Source organism: Lepisosteus platostomus, chromosome 11, assembly GCF_059453375.1.
Source record: "Lepisosteus platostomus isolate fLepPlt1 chromosome 11, fLepPlt1.hap1, whole genome shotgun sequence".
In the NCBI taxonomy this organism is placed as follows: Eukaryota; Metazoa; Chordata; class Actinopteri; order Semionotiformes; family Lepisosteidae; genus Lepisosteus; species Lepisosteus platostomus.
This window is the reverse complement of record NC_142621.1, coordinates 24,463,964-24,485,762: the sequence shown is the minus strand read 5'-3', so window position 1 is coordinate 24,485,762 and position 21,799 is coordinate 24,463,964. Positions and strand designations below refer to the sequence as shown.

General features: G+C 35.1%; 1 protein-coding gene across 19 annotated transcripts in view; it reads right to left on the bottom strand.

The window, feature by feature from the left end:
• The window catches only part of adgrl2a (adhesion G protein-coupled receptor L2a), a 334,526-nt gene that overhangs the window by 3,102 nt on the left and 309,625 nt on the right, over window positions 1-21,799 (bottom strand). For 6 of the 19 annotated variants that reach the window (XM_088598895.1, XM_088598896.1, XM_088598907.1 and 3 more), the window contains 15 exons: window positions 20,801-20,984; window positions 19,376-19,498; window positions 18,721-18,926; window positions 17,843-18,016; window positions 17,068-17,277; window positions 15,757-15,977; window positions 15,019-15,085; window positions 10,980-11,071; window positions 9,286-9,330; window positions 8,921-8,947; window positions 8,004-8,172; window positions 5,655-5,783; window positions 5,158-5,254; window positions 2,126-2,254; window positions 1,355-1,372 (listed from right to left, as the gene is read on the bottom strand). In XM_088598895.1, the coding sequence (XP_088455021.1) occupies window positions 1,355-1,372; window positions 2,126-2,254; window positions 5,158-5,254; window positions 5,655-5,783; window positions 8,004-8,172; window positions 8,921-8,947; window positions 9,286-9,330; window positions 10,980-11,071; window positions 15,019-15,085; window positions 15,757-15,977; window positions 17,068-17,277; window positions 17,843-18,016; window positions 18,721-18,926; window positions 19,376-19,498; window positions 20,801-20,984 (1,891 nt within the window). Of the gene's footprint in view, window positions 1-1,320; window positions 1,373-2,125; window positions 2,255-5,157; window positions 5,255-5,654; window positions 5,784-8,003; window positions 8,173-8,920; window positions 8,948-9,285; window positions 9,331-10,979; window positions 11,072-15,018; window positions 15,086-15,756; window positions 15,978-17,067; window positions 17,278-17,842; window positions 18,017-18,720; window positions 18,927-19,375; window positions 19,499-20,800; window positions 20,985-21,799 lie in introns of all 19 variants that reach the window. The other 13 variants (XM_088598910.1, XM_088598911.1, XM_088598899.1 and 10 more) reach the window with 6 other exon arrangements.

Genomic DNA, 21,799 nt, shown 5'->3' with positions numbered 1-21,799 from the left:
GGTCACAAAAATCAGACCAAAGAATAAATATTAGCTGTGAAATGGGAGGAGTGTGTCAGCCATGGCGGATTTTGCTCAGCCATGGCAGGGATGACACATTAAGTAAAATCCTGCTGGAGATATGAAAGAGAGATTAAGAAAAATGGGTATTTTATGGTGACATGCTGTTGTTGAGATAAGAGATTCCTCTTTTGTACAAACATAAACATGTAAAATAGACATCACAGGGCTTATCAGCAGAAGGAAAAAAAATAAAAGGGGAGGGGGAGATTATGAACATCTGGTAGTGTGAAGATCATAGCATTTGCTTATGCACTGCAATAAAATCATTTTCATCCAGACAGGTATGTCTGGAGAAAGGATGGAGTGATGTGACTAGAATGAAACTGACCACTGTGAAACTGCTGCATTTCGTGCAAAGGCTCCAAGGAAAACTGCTTGGAAACCGTCTAAAGAGCGTTCCTCTTTTTTTTAAATCAAAACTGTGCCACTAAAGCTGCAAGTTGGAATAATAATTATACACTGCGAGGAAAGGAGCAGACTGGCCAACCCAAAATGAATCCTTGGCATAAGCAAATCTTAAATGCAGATGTATCGGTCAAGTATTGAACTGAAAGTGCAGGTTCCCGAAAACATACTGCATTTTCTTGTATGAATTATTAAAGAATGTTTTTTTTTCTCCTTCCATTCTAAATGTCACACTTTATTGTCGTTTGCTAAACAAACTTATAAATGCAGGTTCAATATAGAAATATGTATGTGTATTCATTGAGTACTTTCTACTTCAAAGTAATGTGATGCTGAAATACATTATAACTGTAAAATACATTGCAGCTTTAATAATCCGCACAGTTTTTATGTAAGTTTTCTTTGTAGTGCGGGCATGTTGGAAAGCCTTACAATGACTTTGAAATCAGACATTCCTTAGCCTTGAGCAAGTGCTTGAAACTATGTCAATGCAAGCACATTGTTACAGTTTTCTCCCTTCACATTTCTTTTTGCCTTTGTTTTGAATACAGCAGCAAAAAAAATGGACTGAAGGCTGTGTGTTTTTCTTGTGATTTCAATTTAAAAGAATGTCTTTCCTTTCTAAGAAAAACGAACACTGAGACTAAAATGAATTTAGAAATCAATTTCATGATTTTGCTTTTCGATCAGAAATGAAGTTAAATTAAGCAACATTTTAAAATCCTGTCTCTGGAGTACGAATTTTGCGAACCACTTGCCCACTGAGTATACATCATGATCTCAAGTAAACAACTGATTGTGCCTTTTTTGTTTTTGTTGGGTTTTTTAATAATCATGCTGAAAAAAATTTACATTTGATAGGCAAAGTTAAGTTTTACTCCCATACTTGTCTCTCTGTAGGTCACTAGAGGAAAGCGTAAGGAAAAAGCAAAAAATAAGATAATGACAATGCAATTTCCAAACCATTAAAGTTGTCTTTTATAAAATGCCTTTTTATATTACAACCCCCAAATTAAAATAACTTCAAATGACAGCCTCAATGAAATTTCACATTGTGAGGGTATAACTTTGAATTTGGTATCAGCTATAGTGCTGTACAAAGTAGGGTATTTTACCTTCTTTTATGGGTATCAGCATAGTCCAATACATAACATTATAGCTGCACTATACTACAAATACATATTTTGAGTAAACAGAACTTGGTTTTGTAAGAAGTTATTGAAAGTGCATTCAGTTTGTTTCTATCAGATAAAATCTCTCAACGCAAGAAAACATGCCCCTTTACAGAAAACGTGCAGGCCTAACACTTATGTTTAGCAACAAAATAAACGCAAGCACATTCTTCCCCACTAACAAATAAAACTACAACAATATAATGCAGCTTTAAAATGTAGTATCTCTTTCCCCAAATTATTTAGTTTTTATTACCATTAAAATTGCAAAGAATGACAAATCACAACACTCTTACATTTTCCCCTAAAATGAGAAATATATCAAGTGATCAGTCTATAGAACAATGATGGTAATTTATAGAAAACTATAGTACAGAAAATATGGAAAGGGATACTACAGCAAATTCAGCTAGACACAATGATTTGACTTCAGTACATTAATGCCTAAAAATTCCCCAAAAAACAGAAGTGTTAAGTAAGCACACCTGGTGAGTTAAACACTGGAGCCGAAGGGGCGTTACATACAACCGTTTCAGCAAGTAAGGTGTTATAAGGGTTGTTAGTGCCATGCGGCCGAAGAAGAGGGTTTGTTAGTAGATAATTGCCCGTCATCCCTGGAGCAGTGAGACAGAAGAAGACAGATAAGTTTGCTGCATCTACACTGTATGTCTCAAAAAGACCTACATCCCACACCCCACAATGTTTAGCAAAACTTTGCCTTCCTTTCTTTTCCTCACTTTTGATTTCTACAGTCAACACTTCAACTCGAATATTTTAGTTTTAATTATGAAACCTTTTTATTTAAAAAAAACACCCAATCACCCATTCTCAGTTTTATCTTACAGTAAACAGCTGAGAAAGGAGATGTTTGGATTTCTGTCAGGACAAAATGACAAAGCTGCCAGGAATACAACACAATCAATAAATTACTGTTTCTGATTTAAAACAATTTTTTTTTTGGAAAAGGGGTGAGTATTCAGCCATTTCAAATATTTGTTCTTTTTAGGAAACCTGATTATTAACTGTAAATTTAGTTACTTCTTTACTTTTAATGACAACATTTTTTTTTTGTGTGAAATAAATTTGTCCAACTGGTCAGGCAGATGGGTTGAAATCAACAGGCCAGATTTACCAAGAATTTGGAATAACTAAGTGCAATTTGCTCTGTTATTTGTGTGAAACAAATGGAAAGCCGTTATTGTCCCTGGTCCGTTTGCTCAGTTCAAGGCATATTTCAAACCACCAAATAAGTGGCAAAATATGTTATATAATAGTATGTGTTAGGCATACTGGATTTCTTTTTATCATTAGATCATCTGGTCTAAGGAACAAAGAAAATATAAAAATATTCCTTCTACTTTTTGTTTCAAGTATGAGAAACAAAATTACCACTACAATTAGTAGGATATTCATTTTTATGACCATATTTAATGTTGACTTTAGTATATTTAAAAATGACTTGTCATTCTGACATCATATGAACCTTTGTTTCAATCCCATATTGTATATCTAACTTGAAAATCAGGATAAACTGATTTACTTTTGTCTTATGCAACTGTGATTCTGTTTATGTTTCTAACAGAAGCCAGTGAAGAACATTACACTGGTTTTCATTGATTAACAGGTGTAGGCTGAATCCCCTTAAGTAAACACCTGCTAAAATGACATGCTAATTCTCATAAAACTGCTGTTCATCTAGATTTGTCATTTCAAGTCTGATGTTGCCACAATTTGTAATGTTCACATTCAGCTGGGTAGAGGAAAACAAAGTTTTGCAGAGGGGTATTTTGAGATAGCACAGTCAGATGCACCCTATTAGCATGAAAGAAGACAAAATTGCTGTAAAAACATTATATTAGTAAGAGCAAAGGACATGAGAATGACCAAAAAGCTTGCAAATTTGGATAACAGCATTTTACATATAAACAATATGTTTATCAATTGATCATAAATAAGTTTCGTGAATATACTCAGCACTGCAGGAATGTTTAAACATTAAAAGTTAGAAAAGTATTGTTTTATATTTATTGCAACACTTTCCAGGTCATTCTGTAGCCTTAGTTTATCAACAATAATCCCAGTTCCGATTCCATGAGAGGAACTTTAGCATGTTCTCTAAAGCTTTTCAAATGTTTCATGCGTTTGGTGCCAGACAGCTGAATATCAGGAAGCTCAAAGTCACTTTTAATTAACAGAAAAGATACAACTGAGGACCTAAAGAAATGCAGGTTTGGTTTAGCCGAAAAGCTGACAACCAAAGTAGAGACTTAAAAGAATCCGTTTAAATTTTTGCTGCTGTAGCTGATCGAGCAGATGGCCAGTACTTATTTTGATCTTTGTGATATGTATCTAAGCTAAACCCGTTATCAAACAGAAATCAGTATTATCACTTTAAGTTTTGTCTTTTCTATTGCTGCCAGTGTGACTTAATGTTTTTTTTAAACTCCAAACCTGCCTCTATATAATGCCATTCCCGGGATTTTCTTTCAGGTTACAGTTGAAGCACACCAACAGAACATTAAACTAATTTAATTAAATCAAAACTGCTATTGTTTGTTTAAATGCACACCAATTTTCACTGGCTTAATTTCAATTCAAGCACTTCCTGGTCGGATCAAACTTACAATAATATTTCAAGTTTCTGTACGATTGCCTGTTCTTTTGGTCTTGAACTGAAATTCACAAATATCACATTGTAAGGCACACTTTGTTACTGAAATAACCTTTTGCTGTGTGCCTCAAAACAGTGGTTTCAGTCAAGTAGCAGCCATACAGTTTGACTGAATGACATTCCATGTATTGTGCTTTAACCTTTCTTTGTTAGATTTGTATTTTGAAGTACGTCAGTGCAGTAAGGCAGAACAACACTCTCCACCCAGCTGAGGTCACTGAAAGTTTAACATCATCTACTCATCAGCATACTTATGCTTTGCCTTAATAATGTATGAAATCATTTAAAAAAACATTTCCTATAAATAGAAGTAGTCACTTTGCATTCTTGCCAGCCTGAGTGATGTCCACATTCTAGTCGACCATACAAGCGTTTAAATTTTAACTTTATCTTAAGTTGGCTGACCTTTTTTTCTAACTCCTGCACAGCCGGCTTTCCAGGACTAGTCTATACTACTTTCATTTTTTTTAAATCAAATTTTGGGAAGGCTTGTGAAGGGTATGGTTATAAGGCCCTGACAAAAAGATGCTTTGGCAGATGATGCAGCAAGGGTAACATTACGACCACTGCCATGATGCTCGACATTTCATCCAGGCAATAGGAATGTGTCCTGATGTCAAGATGCAATACGTTTACTATGCAAGACTGTTTTTAAATCTAAATGCTCAGAAATATTTGGGCTGCTGTCTATAGGATCTCTCTCCAGAGGTGATGACTGTTTTAGAGATATGGGCTGTTGTGCATGTGCAACCAGAAGATTCCAAAAGACCTAAGGCTTGGAAAAGCACGATCTTGCCCCCATGTCGGGATAGCTTTAATCAGGAAAACGAAAAATTTAGAACTGACCTTGGTTAAGGGTTGAGGTGCTGTTGATGTCACCTGAGATAAAGGAAGATTCTGATTGCTTTCTTACAGTGTCATTCCACATTCTCCTTATACGGCTCTGTTCAATAAACACAGAATACTTATTAAGACATAGCTCCTTCTTTCTTGGCTATTTTGTGGCCTTTTTCATTACACTCTTGGATTGTTATTCACTTTTTATCTGACCCAGTTTACTCGCCAAGCACAGCATCATCATATTGCATTTGGCATAAATTGTATCACTCAGTAATGATATAGAGTTCAATTGGCCATGGTCATTGTCCTTTAAAAGCACCGCAAGCTATAAGTAAAGGATGGGGCTGCAAAAACTAGGACAAACACAGAAGCATAGAAGAAAAAAGCAGAAGCATGGAAAATAGATACAGTGTGTGTCTGCAGATGATTTGCATATAAACTAGTCTCAATGTTCTTTCCTGGAAAGAAGGTTAATTAAAAGACGCCTGTCAGTTTCCTCTTACCTGTGTGCCGGAGGAGTAGCGAGCGCTAGTCCTTGCAGTGGATGTCTTTGCCGAACTGTGGGAGCTCTCGGTCGGTAATCCTCCACAGCAGTACGAGTGTCGGAAACATTTGCTGTACTCTTTACGTACCTGCAAATGCAAATAATATGAGAAAATTAGCGTCTGTGTTATTCCACAATGGTGTAACATTCCTCCCTGGAGAAATGACCACGCACCATGCATCTAAAATGAATTTTGTTTAAATCTTTCCCCAGTTGTTGCATTTCGGCTAGTTGCTGTGCAAGAATACCGTTGATCAGCATGTGTTTAATAGGAGAAACTAAGCTCCTGACCTTAAAGACCCTTTATAAACATGAAAGAATGTTAAACAAAAATCAAATAAACAACAGTAGAGCTTTTAGTTGTTTTAATTTTAAAGAGGTGTCCTCTAAATTCTCTGTTAATAAATGAGGGTTTACAGTAAGCCCAGCATATATAACTGCAGGAATTATTGGCTGCTGAGTCATAGTAGTTTGTTATAAAATAACATGCCTAAATATTTGTTTTGAAACCATACAGTATGCTCTCAGACGTGAGTTCTTTCATTCTATATTATTAACATGTGGACCCAGACAACAGCACAAAGCCAAGTTTTATTTTATTGCTGTGCAGTATGTGGTTTGTGGGGCTATTGTGCTTATTGTTTAGTACTAGCTTTCTTCTTATTGGATTTATAATGTTTCATAGGTTAATTTAGCAACACCTGCTGCTGTTCTTGTTTACCAAACAGTGGTGTGGATATTGGATTTAAACCATTGGTCGAAATTAATGCACGATGACAGCTAACTCAATGCAGGTTCTGAAATGGTGGCTGATCACCTTAATTCATTTTAGTATTTAACATAAATCAGCTCCTGAAATTTGTGCTCTGGGTACCTAGTGTATACTGCTACTGGCAGCGATGTACACTAAGTGTAGTACTCGGGTGTAGTAGAAAAGGCAGCAGTGACAATTAGACACATTATTTTTAAAAACTGAAACTAAAGAATACCGAGTAGTAATTATCTTTTCTATTGATGATTTTGCTGTCTTAGGACTGTTATTCTTTATTTGTTCTCTAGTAATGTGCAAGGAGTGGTTTGCAAGTTGTTCGGTAATGTGGTGTCTGAGAGGTTTTAGATGTATATGATCAAGCAGCTATTTTTTTCCATTTGATGTGTGGTTTAAAGACGTTCTCAGTTAGCATGTAAAGCAATATTTTATACTATCAGCCATTTTGTTGACATTTGCACCACAAGCTGCACAAAAGCTTTTAATCTAACATTTGTAATAAAGTATGTTAAAGGCAATTCAATAAAAAACAGATATAGAGTTACCAAAAACACTCATTATTTTTAATCTCAGGAATAACACTTTTACACACGGGTTGTCTTAGATACACATGTGTTCAATTTCCAGGTAAAACCTAATGTTTCAACTCTGCATTTTTTAAGTAGCTAGGCAACACTCAAAGGGACTGGTTACTGAAAAACACTAAGGTTTGACTCCAAACATATAATGACAAACTGCTTTAACGAAGGACCCAAAGAGTAATCTGTCAACGGAACTGTAAACAGAAGTCAACCCTTAATGATTCTTGCTTATATCAAAGTTAGTTATAATAGGTGCAGGAGTTTAATTAAAGCAATAAAGTTTTAAGTGCCACTGCACGACATTACAGTGTAGCACAACTGAACATTTCTCCTGCTGGAATCAATAACATTAGTGGAAGGCATAAATTGCAATTAAAGGGGAATAACATCACATCACATAAAGTTTGGCCTAAAATGACACTATAAACATAAAAAAGTTTAAAGTTAAGATTCTTCTTCTGCTGTTTAATCATTTTCTGGATGGCAGAGTTCTTAAAGCCGTAGAATCAACAATTCTACATAATTTCTATATAATAACATTTACAGATGACATTAGCAATCATGCAGTTTTCTCAGTACTAGAAAAGTAACACTTTTTCTACCTGCATTTTATTTACTATTTTAATTGACTGATGCACAATAAATTCAGGAATGGATCAGAAGACACTGACAGATAAAAAGATTTCTAAAGCTCATTTTGCCGAACTATAAATATTCTCACAGTGGATTTTGGTCTTTTACCCCTAAATGGTACTTTAATTATTTTGCTGATCACACATATATATATGCTTTAGGTTTTCTTTACCATGCAAGTTAACCGACATACACAATGTTCACCCTGAAAAAAATTCCGAAAAGGTTACCCTATTAAACAAAAAATCTTATGGCAGCTGTGATTATTTTCTGGAGCTCTCCACCTAAATGTTACAATGTATATACATTTTTCTGAGGTACTTACTTTCCTTTGGAGGACACAGTAGAATATAAAGATGAACATTCCCTGAAAGGCGTTAAATATTGTGAAAAGATAAGCCATCACGATCGTTGACTCATTGATAAAGAGAAGCCCAAATGACCAAGTTAATCCGAGAAGGCAAAGCAGTGAGAAAGCACCAAGTACCCAGGATCTGAAAGAAATAAACAAAAGGCGAGCAGATCAATACAAAAGTGCCTAGAAAAAAACAACAAGCCTGTATTCATAAAGCATTAAGTGTGCCAATAAAATACCACCAACAAAGAACAACACCAACAATAACAACAAAAAACAATCATACATAATTACTGGCACTCCAAAGCTTTACAAGTACGGGTCCTTCCAGATACTGTCACAATAGCAAACATTTGAACACTGCATGTTCAGAAATAATAAATATAAATAAGAAAGATATATTTCTGAATTTCTTTTCTTTACATGGCTGATGGGTGAGGAAAAACACGGCTGCATGCCACACTGGTATGTTAACACAGGCTATGCCATATGACGTTGGGCTGCATGTACAAGCAAAAACTGAAAAAAAGAAAGGTCCCGTATACTGTATGTAAGTTTTCATTAGTATGCTTTATTCACTCCAGGCGGTTAATTACATCTTTTTGGTTGAGGACTTGCTGATATGTTTCACAGTCTGAAGGCTAAAGAAATAGTTAGAGGGGAGGAAAGGAAAAGAAACGTGTTGGAAAACCTAAGGTAGCCTTCAGACACCTCTGAAGATCAGATGCACAACAGTAAACAGGAATGACAACACTGAAGATGCCAACAGACAACAAGGAAAGTGGAATCCTGAAACTGACATTTAAAAGCAACGGAAAAGGAAGAAAATGGAGAAAGGGGAAAACTATAAGCTCAAAACAAACTTGACTTCTCTCTAGTGATCTTACTTGATAAATGGCTTATTATCTTCATAGCTAGAACGCATGATAAGCAGGAAAGAGAAACACAAATTAGACCAGAAGGATTACAAAGAGAAGGTTAGTAAGCACTTAAGTAATTAATGCAAAATTAGACAACTTTTGAAAATTAGAAAAAATAATAATGAAAAACTTCTGTGAGCAAAAAAAAAAGATCTTGTTCAATTACAAAAGATAACTGTACAACTGTCAAGTTTTTAAAATTACAAATACTATCTTGGAATTTAGTTACTTTTCATTGTGAAATTGTTGGTGAAATTAATTCTTGTATTTTAGCAGAAGTTAGGATAAAAAGATAGTCTTACAAAAGTTGTTAATGGAGGGTTCAAGCTTACCCTGGTAAATCCGTATTATAGTATCCATCACAAACACGGTAATTACTGGTGTGGATGAGAAAGTAGAAAGAGGGAAAGAAGAGAACAGGGAGAGATGCTACAGATTAGCCCTCTCTACATGCAACATGCAATGAAGCTGGTGTTACACTGTGCAAAATATTCTGGTCATACAATAGGTGTTTCCCATGTCATCATGAGGACCAGTGAAGACAAACATAAGAACAAGAGGACAATACCGATGTGCTTGAGTAAAGATAAAAAAAGATCAAAGTTCATTATTATTATAAGGATTCACTCTTAACCTTAAGATTGGTTGTAGGCTGTTCAGCATTCACAATAATTGTGGTTTGTTTCAGGAAAAAGTCTAGTTTCACTGTGTGCCATTCTATCGCATACACTGAGAGTTCAACCATTTTAATATTATGAAAAACCACACCTATTCCACATGCAGTTTTGTGTAAGCTTATTTAATGAAGGCTCAGTTTTGAACACACAATAAGAAGATTCTAGTTAGAAAAAAAACTTTTTTCCAATGACAGAATAGTTTAGTTCCCTGTAAAACATTACAAAATGTTCAAGTGTTTTTATCATGTACACTACTGTTAGACATTAGGAAAAAATCCAGTTTAGCGGAAATTTATAGACATTCATATGTGGTCCAAGTATTACTCATCAGGACAAAGTAGTAGTTGGGTTTCTACACTTTCTCTGTATATTTTGTTTGCCTCTGCTTCATAGTTTTAAGTTTCTGCCAAACCTCTTAAATGTGATTTTTTTTAAGAACACAGCTGCATTTTATTGAAGGACTATGAGATACAGGTATTAAGTGGACAACACTGGTGTGTGAGTAAAAAATAATTTTAGGAAAGCTGATATAATAAGAAAATATTCAAACATAAAAGATACATTTAATAAATAAAGACAATACCTTTATTTTAGTATCAAGACAGTTTTTAAAGTAAACTATAGTATTAGGTTTTAAATGAAATTCTTTCACCAGCTCTTTTATAAATGCAAATAGTTTGGTAGAGCTCTATGTTTTATTATACATTTACATTTAAACTAAAATTGTAAAAACTGGAAATTTAAAAGCCATAAAACTAAGAAATGTTACTAATTTAATGTAGATCATGTATTTTACCAACAGAACAGCAACAAAGATTATTACCAAAACCTGGTGAAAGTGGCACACTTGGTTTTAGTAAGTATATTTGAATTGGAAAGCAACATGATAAGTCAGGCTGTTATGTAAAACAAACATTTGCCTTGTTTCAACAGAACAAAAATCAAGAAGAATAGAGGGATAAAAATCCCTAATGGATCAACTCGCTAAAGAGAGCAGGTTTACATAAACATCAGCGCAGTCTATAAAACCAAAAAGTTAAAATCAGATTAAAATGGAAAAATGGGGAATAATAATGCTCTGATGTTGAAGACAACCTCAAAGGGAGGCATTACAGGGGTTAATTATCAAAGATGTGCAATCCATAACTTAATAATGACCAAAAAAAAACATAAAAAGTAACTCCAGAACCTGGGACCTTAAGCTATAGCATTGGTTTGGCTACAGTTGTAAATGGTTACATTTTCATTAATTTTCATTTGGAGTTGCTATGCGACAACATCATGTACTCCCCACAGACAAGAGTCTTCAATCAGTGAAGTAATCAGGACATCACAAAGTCCTCACTTACTTAATGTTTTCCAACCTGCTGGAGTCCGGTTTCAATGAAGTCGAGTGTTTCACCATTTTGTACATTGTAATAACCAGGAAGATAAGATTCAGCTGTCAAAACAGAATAATGACAAAATAAGCATACTTAAATGTATGTCAGATGAAAAGAAGAAAGCCTTTAATTTTTTTCTGTAACGACTAAAAATCCTGTCTTTAAGCTCCTCTCTCTCAGATCCTCACACCAGAAGTGTATAACATTTATTCTGCTTTGTGAGGCAGGCAGACTGGCGCCAAATTTAGTGTCATCCTATATCAATAAGAGCATGAAAATGCATTAAATCTAATGCAGACAATGGCTACACAGGGTGAGTAATTGGAAAAAAAAAACATGAAATTTGAGATCTTGAAATAGTCCACAATAAATAAAAGTCTGGGACTAGGAAAAACAATAACATTTTCCAAACTATAAAAGGCATCCAGGAATACAACACATTTCTTTACATGAACTGACAGTCTCTCTTCCTTTGGGAAACAAAAGGGATTTGCATCAATTTGGCTTCCTCGTTTTAATACCACATTAAATCTTCAAAAAGCAAGCCATGGATATCGAGTTCAGACAAGGTTACAGCTTTCTGCATTTCAGGGCATTTATTCTGCCCTTAAAATCAATACAATGATTTGAAGATATAAAAGCTAGATAGATAAACAGGTGACTACTGGGCACTGTTCAACAGAATTTTCTCTGCAACTTATTTATTATGAAACCCAACCATTTTCTGTATAAAAAAACCTTACAATTATACAAGCTTCTGTGAATAAAACAAAGAATGAGAGAGAGGTTGTAAGGGAGAGAAAGAAAAAAAAGACTGAGCATAAAATAAAAGGGGTCAGCCAAGGCAGACGGCAGTCACTATAAATGCTTTTATATGTTGCTGATTTTAAGTGACTATGACACCAGAGTGTAAAAAATTCCATGACCAGTTTACTTTGTAGTATGATATAATAGAATGCAATGGATTTCTGGGGAACACTTAGAAATATCTAGTGAGCCAACATTCTATGCAAAATTAAATGATAAAAAATATTCAAATTGTTTTCATGAAGAAAAAAAAATCTCTATGCAGTATTCCTGTAAAAAAGTACATTGATATACCCTTATTTATTTTCGTTTAAACACTGAAGCAAGACAACCTCATTCACTCCTAGGACAAAGAGATGTTGTCTAATCTCCCTGTTGATGCCTTCTGTTTTTTTCCATTTAAATGTTTAAGACAAAAGCAGCTAAGGCTAAAAAAAAGATTATGGAATTAGATTAATTCAATTCTTTGTTGGTTTGGAATGGCTAGACTTTTTCTTATCATTCTATCGAACACCCCTATCCTTTTTGAACTGCCGTCTAAACAGTGGGTTAATCGATATCATCGTTTACCGTAATCAACAAGCATTGCTGAACAATGAGCTCATTGGAAGCTAGAAAAAAAAAGAGGCCAGAGCTTTTAGATCAGATTAGAGCAATGTCGAGTTGTGCTCTCTACCCATCAGCCGAGTCGTTTTTATCACGTCTGCATGAGTTTAGTGGCTTGAAATGCATTTCACACAGCCCGCAGTGCTGACATGGATACGATGAGACAGAAGAACTGAAACACTACTCTAAAGTAACCTAGCTGAACTGCACATGTTCCGTCCCCTTTCTTTGTCCTCCCTGGAGCTTTTGTTACCTTGCAAAGGCAGCTCTAAAGCTCCACTTGCTTTTCCAAATCTTTGCTGTTAGCCATGCAGAAGCCCATCATTCCTCCCCGGGACTGCAGAAGGCTTTTGAGTGAGTGCGCAAGCTGAACTCCGAATGAACTGAATTAAATATTAAAGGTGCAGATGGAGCTGTCCAGATGATAAGAACAGCTCCCGACGTGTCATGATCCAAGCTTTCGTTAAAGCATTTCAGGCATAATAATGGTTCCCCACCACTCATTACTTACATGTTCTTTTTCATAGAGATAATAACCCTTGTGCCCAGAGGCATGGCAGTCTCTGCCTTTGTGGAAGCTGAAACTACTCAGCCTCCTTCAAGGTTTGCCTCAGTTTGGTTTAAAAAAAAACAGGAAAAAAAATACTTTTGTGTGTACTTTTCATGAAGCATGAAGACCACCTTGGGCTTTAACCAAATGTTACACAGCTGGGGTGCCTCTTAGTATTTTAGGAACTGGATTCATGGCTGCAGCAAATGAAGGCAAGATACAGCAACATGGGCAGTGTTAATGAGCGTAAGAACTGGGGTTACAGGTTTTAAGAAGTCTTCCCTCCTATTCCATAAAGAAATGCTACCTTATGCTTTATACTTCAGTGGCAGCAGTTCTGAACAGAGTGTCCAATCTAGATGAATCTCCTTATGTAGTTCTTTTCATCTCTAGCAATGTATAATCAGCAAAATAACTCATATGTATTGTATTACATGTTTTGTGTTGTACTTGTCTTGAACTTGGATCATTATTATCACCAAGACTGCAAGCTTATTGTTTAATTTCTTGTTTTTCTTTTGGTTGTACCTTAAACCATGTAAGTATCAGATAAGGCAGCTTCAAGGTTTTACAAACAAGCACATATACAGATGCAAAGGAATGTAAGCTAATTCACAAAATGAATGGCTAGCTTTAAAATACTGAACGTGCCGTAAAAACAGAGAGCTAGCTCTAGGTGCCAGCAGGGTGCACAAAGCCAGTTTTCAGTTATTGTATAGATTTGCGGTGAGTGTAATAGTCTTTACTGAACTTACGCCATGTTATGTCATAAACTTTCATTGCCCAAGCAAGTTTAAATTACATGATAGGACCCAGCCAGGAGGACACCTAACTAATGTTCACACCATTCAAAAAGGTTCAGAGAGGTCACTGCATTTGTGGTAACAACCATAAAAGAGATAATGAACACACCGCTGAGCAAATATTGCTCTTCACTCCTTCCACTTTGTACAAGATTGTTTCGAACAGTTATGCTTCAGTTTGTGTGAAAGATTAGAGGGCAAAGCAATAGACGATAGACAAATTACTCCCAGGACCTGTCCTATGATTGCTACCTGCCATTTCATTTTTTGAAGTAGGGAGTAGAACTCCCCAAGGTCCTTTAGCTCTAAGCCTAACTGATTTAGCCGAAGATAATAATGTCGTGACCAGTAAATAATAGTGCGCTTGGACAGAACATAGTCAATATGATATATGGTATATGCTTCACCCATGTACACCTTCATCAAATGGAAAAATTCAGCTGACACTCCCCATACAAGTCCTACAGCTTCTGATCAAACAATACAAAATAATCGCAACGCAAGACAAGTTCCAAACCTAATGAATACCAGTGAAAGACCAATTTCACATAACTCACAACTGTACTTTCTGCATCCTCTTTTTTGCTGTCTTACAAAGTTTTGGATAATGAATAGACAAAAAGCTTAATGACAAAAATATACAATTACCAGTTTGAAAACAATCAACTCTTTCCCAACAAATATGCTGGTGACAAAAACAAACTGGTTTTACTGAAGCCAAATTACACAAAACTGAAGTCAGGGATAACACACATACTAAAAGATGGGTACAAAAGCCATGAATAATTAAACAAGTATTATTTTAAACTACAGACAAATCCTACATAATTCAAAGATGTTTACAATGCAGATAAAAAAGGAAAAAGATCAGAGAAGAAAATAATCTTTTCTTTCTGTTCTTTTCCTTTTAATCTATAAAGCCATTGTCTAAAGCTTTTAGCCATGCTATTTTGGAGAATTTCCTCACATAATGGCATTGAAAATACTTCCTAAGATTCATGGGATAAAAAGGGTAGAGCACTAACAATATGTAATTTTTAAACACATAGGGAAATAGAAAGGGAAGCATCACTCAACACTTATAGTTGAAATGCTTGTAGCTCCTGCATCTGTCCTTGTGCACAGAAACCTCCTTTCCTACAAATCTGAGACACTGTATGCCGTCATCTGTAATAATGAGAACATTACTTTACTTCCTTGTAATTGTTCACGTACTGAATAAGAGGAAAAAGAATCTTACCATTATGATAAATGTAACCGGTCCTATAAAGCTCCAAATGAAATGGTTGTCCACCCTCAGCCAACAACTGCAAAACAAAATTGGGATACATTTAAATACAAATCTGCTGCAATTAGCCCAGATAAAGCACTAACTCCCTATTCTACCGAAAGCAATGTGGAAATGTTACTTGTGGCTTTAAATGAATTCACTGTACTTTTTTGCTTACAAATGCATTAAAAAATCCAAGTGTTACCCAAGTTAAAAAAATCAAGCAACTGCTTTCACAAATCAAGCCATTTTGCATGTATGATCAAGCATGTGTCTTCTATCGGAAGGACACAGCCCAGTTTAATGCAGAGAGATTTAACCAACATTATCATCAATCGGAGTAAAAGCTTTTACAGAATACCACGCTCCTTTCTTTGAAAGCACATTTACAAATAGAAGGTTGCCAGAGGGTCTTTGAACAAAAGGCATTAATGAAGCATTAGCTCCAACCACAGTGTTAAGCCTGTCAGGTATCAGGATGACATTTTTAAAAATCTAATATCCATTTGAGGGATACAATATTATTTACTTTCACTTTTTTTCTGATCCAGTTAATGTGGTTCATGGTAGTTGTTGGTAGAATTTTAAGAATACATGACCACATAAATGCATCTCACACATCTTAATTTTACGAAGTCTGATATTCTCTTTGGTTCAAATACAAAGGCAATTACTAGGAGAAGACTTGGTCTCAGGGATTTTACTTACGCCTTGTCTGTCCCATAACTCTTATAATCAATAGCCGCAGAGACGCCCACCACTATAGCTGGCACAAGGTAGCCAGAAAGGTAAAAGTACTTTTTCCGTGAATATTCACTTTCAAAAACTTCAACCAACATAAGATAAAGCTGAACTCCTTCTAGGCACATCCAGGCAAAGGCAGCAAGGAAGAAAAAATGCAAAATCCCAGCAATTATTGAGCAACCAATCTGAAAAAAGGGAAAAAAAAGATAACACTAATCAAATACTTGACATCGATGTATCAGAGTCAAGAGAATGTTATTCCTTACAGTTCTGTCTCAGCAATACAGAGCTATATAACGGACATGAAATAACAAAGCTGTTGATTTTAACTGTCCATGATTCTGAACTATTAATAAGTGCCCAAGCAAGCAATGCTCAGTTCTTTTCTTTTTTTGAATAAATATTAAACTCAATACCCTAATTTCTTACAAGTTATCCACATCGAAAATTGTGCATTTCATTTGAGCTTACTAGTGAAATACAGAGTAGGTGGATTATACTTTAATAAAGGATTGATAAAATGCTTGAACACATGAATTTACCTTACAAAATACAGTATATAAGCATACTGTAGGGCTTTTAAATGTCACCTTATTGGAAAGGAAATCACACAGAAATGTGTGGACTGTAGTTTTTCCGTAAGTAAATCTCCACAGTAATATACAAACACTGCATTTTCTATTAGTGCTCTTAGGTGTCTCAACAGTTTCTGATATAACCATTTCTCAATATGAAGAAAATCATCATGATCTAATACTCTGAACTTTATCCTGGCCTAAAACCTTGCGATCTACAGCCTTGACAAAGGTCTAGATTATTGTAAGGGAAAACTAGACAGTACTGGGGTTAGAGACAATTTGCTTCTACCTTGCTCTTTGAGTCAATAGTTCACTGCTAACTAAAGCATGGAAAAGACTTCTTTCTTGGTATATCTTCCATGGGTATATAAAGGAAGCCAAACTCCATAAATTTTGAGGAACGCTAGTGAGTAGTAACCATGTATTTATTCACTTTAAAAAATTACAAACAATTAGATACGGGGGAGGGTATTATTTGATTAACTAGACAAAAAGGAGGTAATTTAGTTTTTGCTTGAGATGACTAAAAAAAAATGTGCCTCACTGTCTTTTAATCTTTCTTAATGTTTTCACCTCAACACCGCTGTGTCAGTGTTTTTACTTCAAGAGACGGCTAGGTTTCATGTAAAGCCCTTTCTTATTCAAGCGGTAGGAAAAACAGATCACAGCAATCATTATCAAGATCTTCTGGGCTCACCTTGGGTTCTGTCATATCAATGCCGATTAAGAAAATAAGCTCAGCAATGAAGAGATTGATGCACAGATTCTTGTGGATGGTATTGCGATCACTCTGTAAGCCACGGAAGAAGCAGAATGTGAAGATGCTGATGGCCAAGCAAACCAGGGAAACGACAATCCCCACCCTGGTGATGACAGTTAAAAGTAACTCGTGCACTCCGTCTTTGTCCTGGAAATGAAGAATGGAGCAAATTAATATGTCTGTTTATCAATACAAATGGGGAAACAGGAATGCTACCATATATCATTGCAGCAGGTAGTGGCTGGAAAATTACTGTTTTATTTTGTAGGTGACACGCGGAAATAAATGCTCAATGGTCATCAATCACTGGCTAAACCCATCAGTAGAGTGTGATTAATGCCTGCAAGGATGGCCACCCTTTATATATAGTGCCTGAATTTATAAGCCAGACTGTGGATAAGGTTTGAGCAATATTAATCTTTTTTTTTCTGTACCCATATCAAACTTGAAGAATACATTGGGAAATCATGGGATGACTCTAGACAATTGCACTTTGAGGTTTAATAAAACAAATATAGTTTTCTGTATCTTTTCTCAAAGGGGTGCGAGCCAGAGAGTCACATAGAAATCACTTTCTCAAACACTCTCAGTGCTGCTGGCCGGGTTAATAAAACAACAAAAGAGACATGACAAATGTCCTCACCCATGTCTATAAATCTAAAAGGCCCCCACCCCCCAAAAAGAGGAAAAACACAGTAAAGTATTTACTCACCACAACTTCCCTGTGTGCCATGAGAATTGCAAAATTGGTAAGGTGGCTACAGGAACAGGTTGTATGTGTCTTGTTGGCTTCCAGAAGCTTACAACCTTGTGTGGACCAATGTCCCATCATGCTCCTCTCTGAGTAGTTCCAAAATGAGCAGTTTGAATTGAAGTACTTTTCAGTCTAAAACAACAAATGATCAATTAAAAATCTCAGCTAAAACATAGCAATTGTAAACTTCAGTAAATCACAGAAAGAAAAAAAAACAATCAAGAATACACATTAAGAAACAGGAATCTGGGTTTTTAGTATTCTGTATTTCAGATTTTATTCTTTTGTTATGTTTTTTTTTATTTTGACTTTGCATCAGAGCTATTACCCTGTAGTGGTAAAAATATATATATTTCTCTACTTCATCATTAACATGCCTGGCATACCATTTCTGGCACTGTATCATAGACTGCCTCAGTTTCTTTAAGCACTATATAACAGCAGCTCTTTGTATGTGTAGTATTCCTTTTAGACAATTCAAAATCAACCCAGACCCTGTGGGATTCCTCCTGACAACTTTAAAGAAGGAAGATAATTGGTCCACAAGCAATTTTATCCTGCATTGTATGGCTAATCTAGAAGCTAATTTTCCACTATAAAAGAGAATGGCATCATTTACATCCTAATGTTGATTAAAGAATTAGTTTTCATTAAGAATTCACTTAAGTTCTAATAACCACCGATGCAGACTTATTTAATTTTATGTTCATTGACTTAAATAAACTCTTCTGTGACCTAGTCAGGCATTTACAATTCAAATGGAGGGATTCTGTCTGCCTTGCTGTTCTTTCCCACTGATTTTATGACCTCTCCATTAATTTATTAGGAGGACTCACATCGATGTGTTCCAGGGTAAAAATCACAGGATCCGTGATAAATACACGGCTCGACTCCTTGTTGATGGAGGCAGCAATGATGTGCGAGTTAACTGCAACCGAATGGTTCCGACCATTTTCTTCATTGCTATATTTAATTGTCGCATTTTCTGTACTGAGAAATTGTCCCAGGCGTTTGTAAAGGATGAACACTAACTTGGCAACACCTGAAAAAATGGAAAAGGAACAATAGATATATAACCTCTTAAACATCCCAATAACTTGCAAAAAAATCATGACCGCTATAAACATTAAAGTTATTTGTTTCTACTTTGTTTTAAAATATAAACAAAAGTGCTGAATTAAAGCTATCGAGAATGGGAAAAAAGGAAACCTTAATTAAGGAATTCATTTTTAAGTAATATCTGTCATAACTTCTGTTTTAAGTTCCAGCCATTTGTGACAATGCTTTATAACTAATCACTGTGCATTGTCAGTTTTGACAAGCTGCTATGTGAGTCTTGTCTGACAGTGTCTATTCTCATTGGTCTCCAACTCTTCATGTAGACATTGGCAAACAAAAGTCAAAACCACACACTGAAAGTAAAATCACACATGGTAAACATTTGCCTTCCTTGTCTACAAATGGAAGGATTGCTGGCTGTCTGTGACTTACCATTTCGACTGTTTAGTTTGACAGTGTTGGAAGACAGCTGGATTGAAACTCCTCCCTTACTGGTTTGAGGAAATTTGAAATCCTGCACCTGTCCATCTGTGCTAAGTACATACACATCCAGAACTGGATTGGGCAATGCCAAATCAGAGGAAAGAGAGAAGAAATAAGCCAGACATAATTTATGGTATAATATAAAGTACATCAAATAAAAATGACAATCGAATCTGCAGAAAATATTTTGTCTTAATGCATGCCATTAAATGTTTTTTTATGTAAAAGTATACAAAATAGTGTGCAAGGCCAGTGCTTCATTGAGGAGCAGAAAACAAAAAACAAATTATTTTGAAACGTTGTGGCTACTATCAGGTATTGTGCCATTAAAACATTAAAATGGTTAACTGCTCTTTTGATTATTAAATAATATAACAATGTTATGTTATTTTAAAGTCTTTGAAAGGACTACAATAGTTATAGTCTAAGATGACACCTGATATATTATATTTCACAGGGCATCTTTTTATGGACTACCTGAACGTTTCTTAGAAAAATCATGCTTAAACAGGTAGTAGTGAATGCACAGAGTAATATGGAAGCCACATTAAATATTCTAAAATATCAATTAAATTAAGCTAAACAATTAAGAACTCAAAAATAAAAAAGAAAGATCTTTTGAATTGACTAAATTCTAAAAAATAATATAACATTTTAGAAAGATACTCTTCGATAATAGCAGCATAAAGTAAATCTTTCAATTAATATATCAGAAAATTAATCTATTGTTTGCTGTTTATATAAGATGTTTTTTATTTCTTCTTTTGCAGGATTTAATAAAAGCTATTTAAAATGCATTTCAACTTGTAAGGTGGGACACATGGCACAATATAAACATAATATCCTAGTGCTTTTCCATTTTCTGTTTCCTTTGCGCTGAGGATCATTGGCATTTAACAGAATATCTCAAGTCCTTTAAGTGATTATAAATGCAAGGTTGAATCGTCTTTGATCTGTGAAATTACCTAGGTCAGAAGTGCCCCTTTACCAAACACATCCCCTCCATCTGCATTATATAGTGAAATATATCACTTTTGACAGAGACAGTCAACCAATAGCTTCACCAATTTTCTTTGCATTCTTAGCAATTACACACCCTCCTCTCCTGCCTCGCTTTACGATGGGATGAAATATAACTTGATACATCTATCTGAAATGCTTGCTCTTACAAGGAAACTAAACAATAAAAAAAAAATCAGTTTTCAGCTTAATAACAATGTTGATAAAATTAATTTTGTTACTACAATACCTAATGCCGCAACTAATAATGATGGTAATAATTTCCGAGAAACCAATGACAAAGTGTAGACAACACTTGAATTATAGCTTACTGGAAGTGCTTTTTATTTGTTTATTGGGAATGAAATCACTTACTTATATTCTCAGCGGGTACTTTCACTATAGCCGGTTCCATTAGATTGTCAGCAAGGACAAAAGCTCCTTCTTCCAGGGTATCAAGTAACATTGTTGCAGCATGTGTTTGCTCTGTGGAGTTCATATCTTCCCAGGATTTCAGGGCTTCGGGTCTCAGCAGGTTGTCAACCGTATCTACAATTGCCTACACCCACCAAAACAAGAGAGGTTGTCAGCTTTATTGCTTACTCAGGGAAACCTTTTAGTACTATTTAGTGTTTGGTGCAGGTCAAGCCAAAAACAAAGTGTATTTATAAACAAAAATCTGCCGAATCACAAAAAAATGACAGAAAGCATTTTTTCCCAAAAAACTTTAGAGCTTAATTTTTTCAATGAGCACATAAAAATACTGGTATTTATGACTGCAGTCACAGCAAAATATAGCCAATGAGACTCCCCCACCACAACCCCAGTAGAAATGCTGCATTAAGTTTGTGGGTGTGTATTTGTGCATTCAAGCAGAAAATTAAATATGTAAAAACAAGGAAAAGGGAAGAACAGAAAAAGATTTGTTTCCCACAGATTTTTTTGTACCAGGAACACTAGTCTATTTTATTCAAACTTTTTTTTAATTATTTTGCCAAGTTTCTACATTTATTTTCCAAGAACCTCTATTCATGAAATACTGACAATATTTAATTTAATCAAAAACGGTCTGGATGTCCAAATCCAAAAAGGAGGAGTTATTTCTACATATGATTTCAGGTAGATCCTTTTTACAATTACAGATTTTTACAGTTGTAGCAGACTTAAGACCTCTGCATCCACAATAAATGAAAAAAAAAAATAATGCAGTAATACCTGCAAAGCTGACAGTATTTAGCTACCTTTTATTAATATGTAAATTTCCAATCAGGCCTGTTAGCCTTCTTAGTGGAGATTCATTCAGGCAGTAAATAAAGTAAATACAGAAATTCAATGAGACATCATTAAAATCTCTTTAGAAAATAATCAAATCAA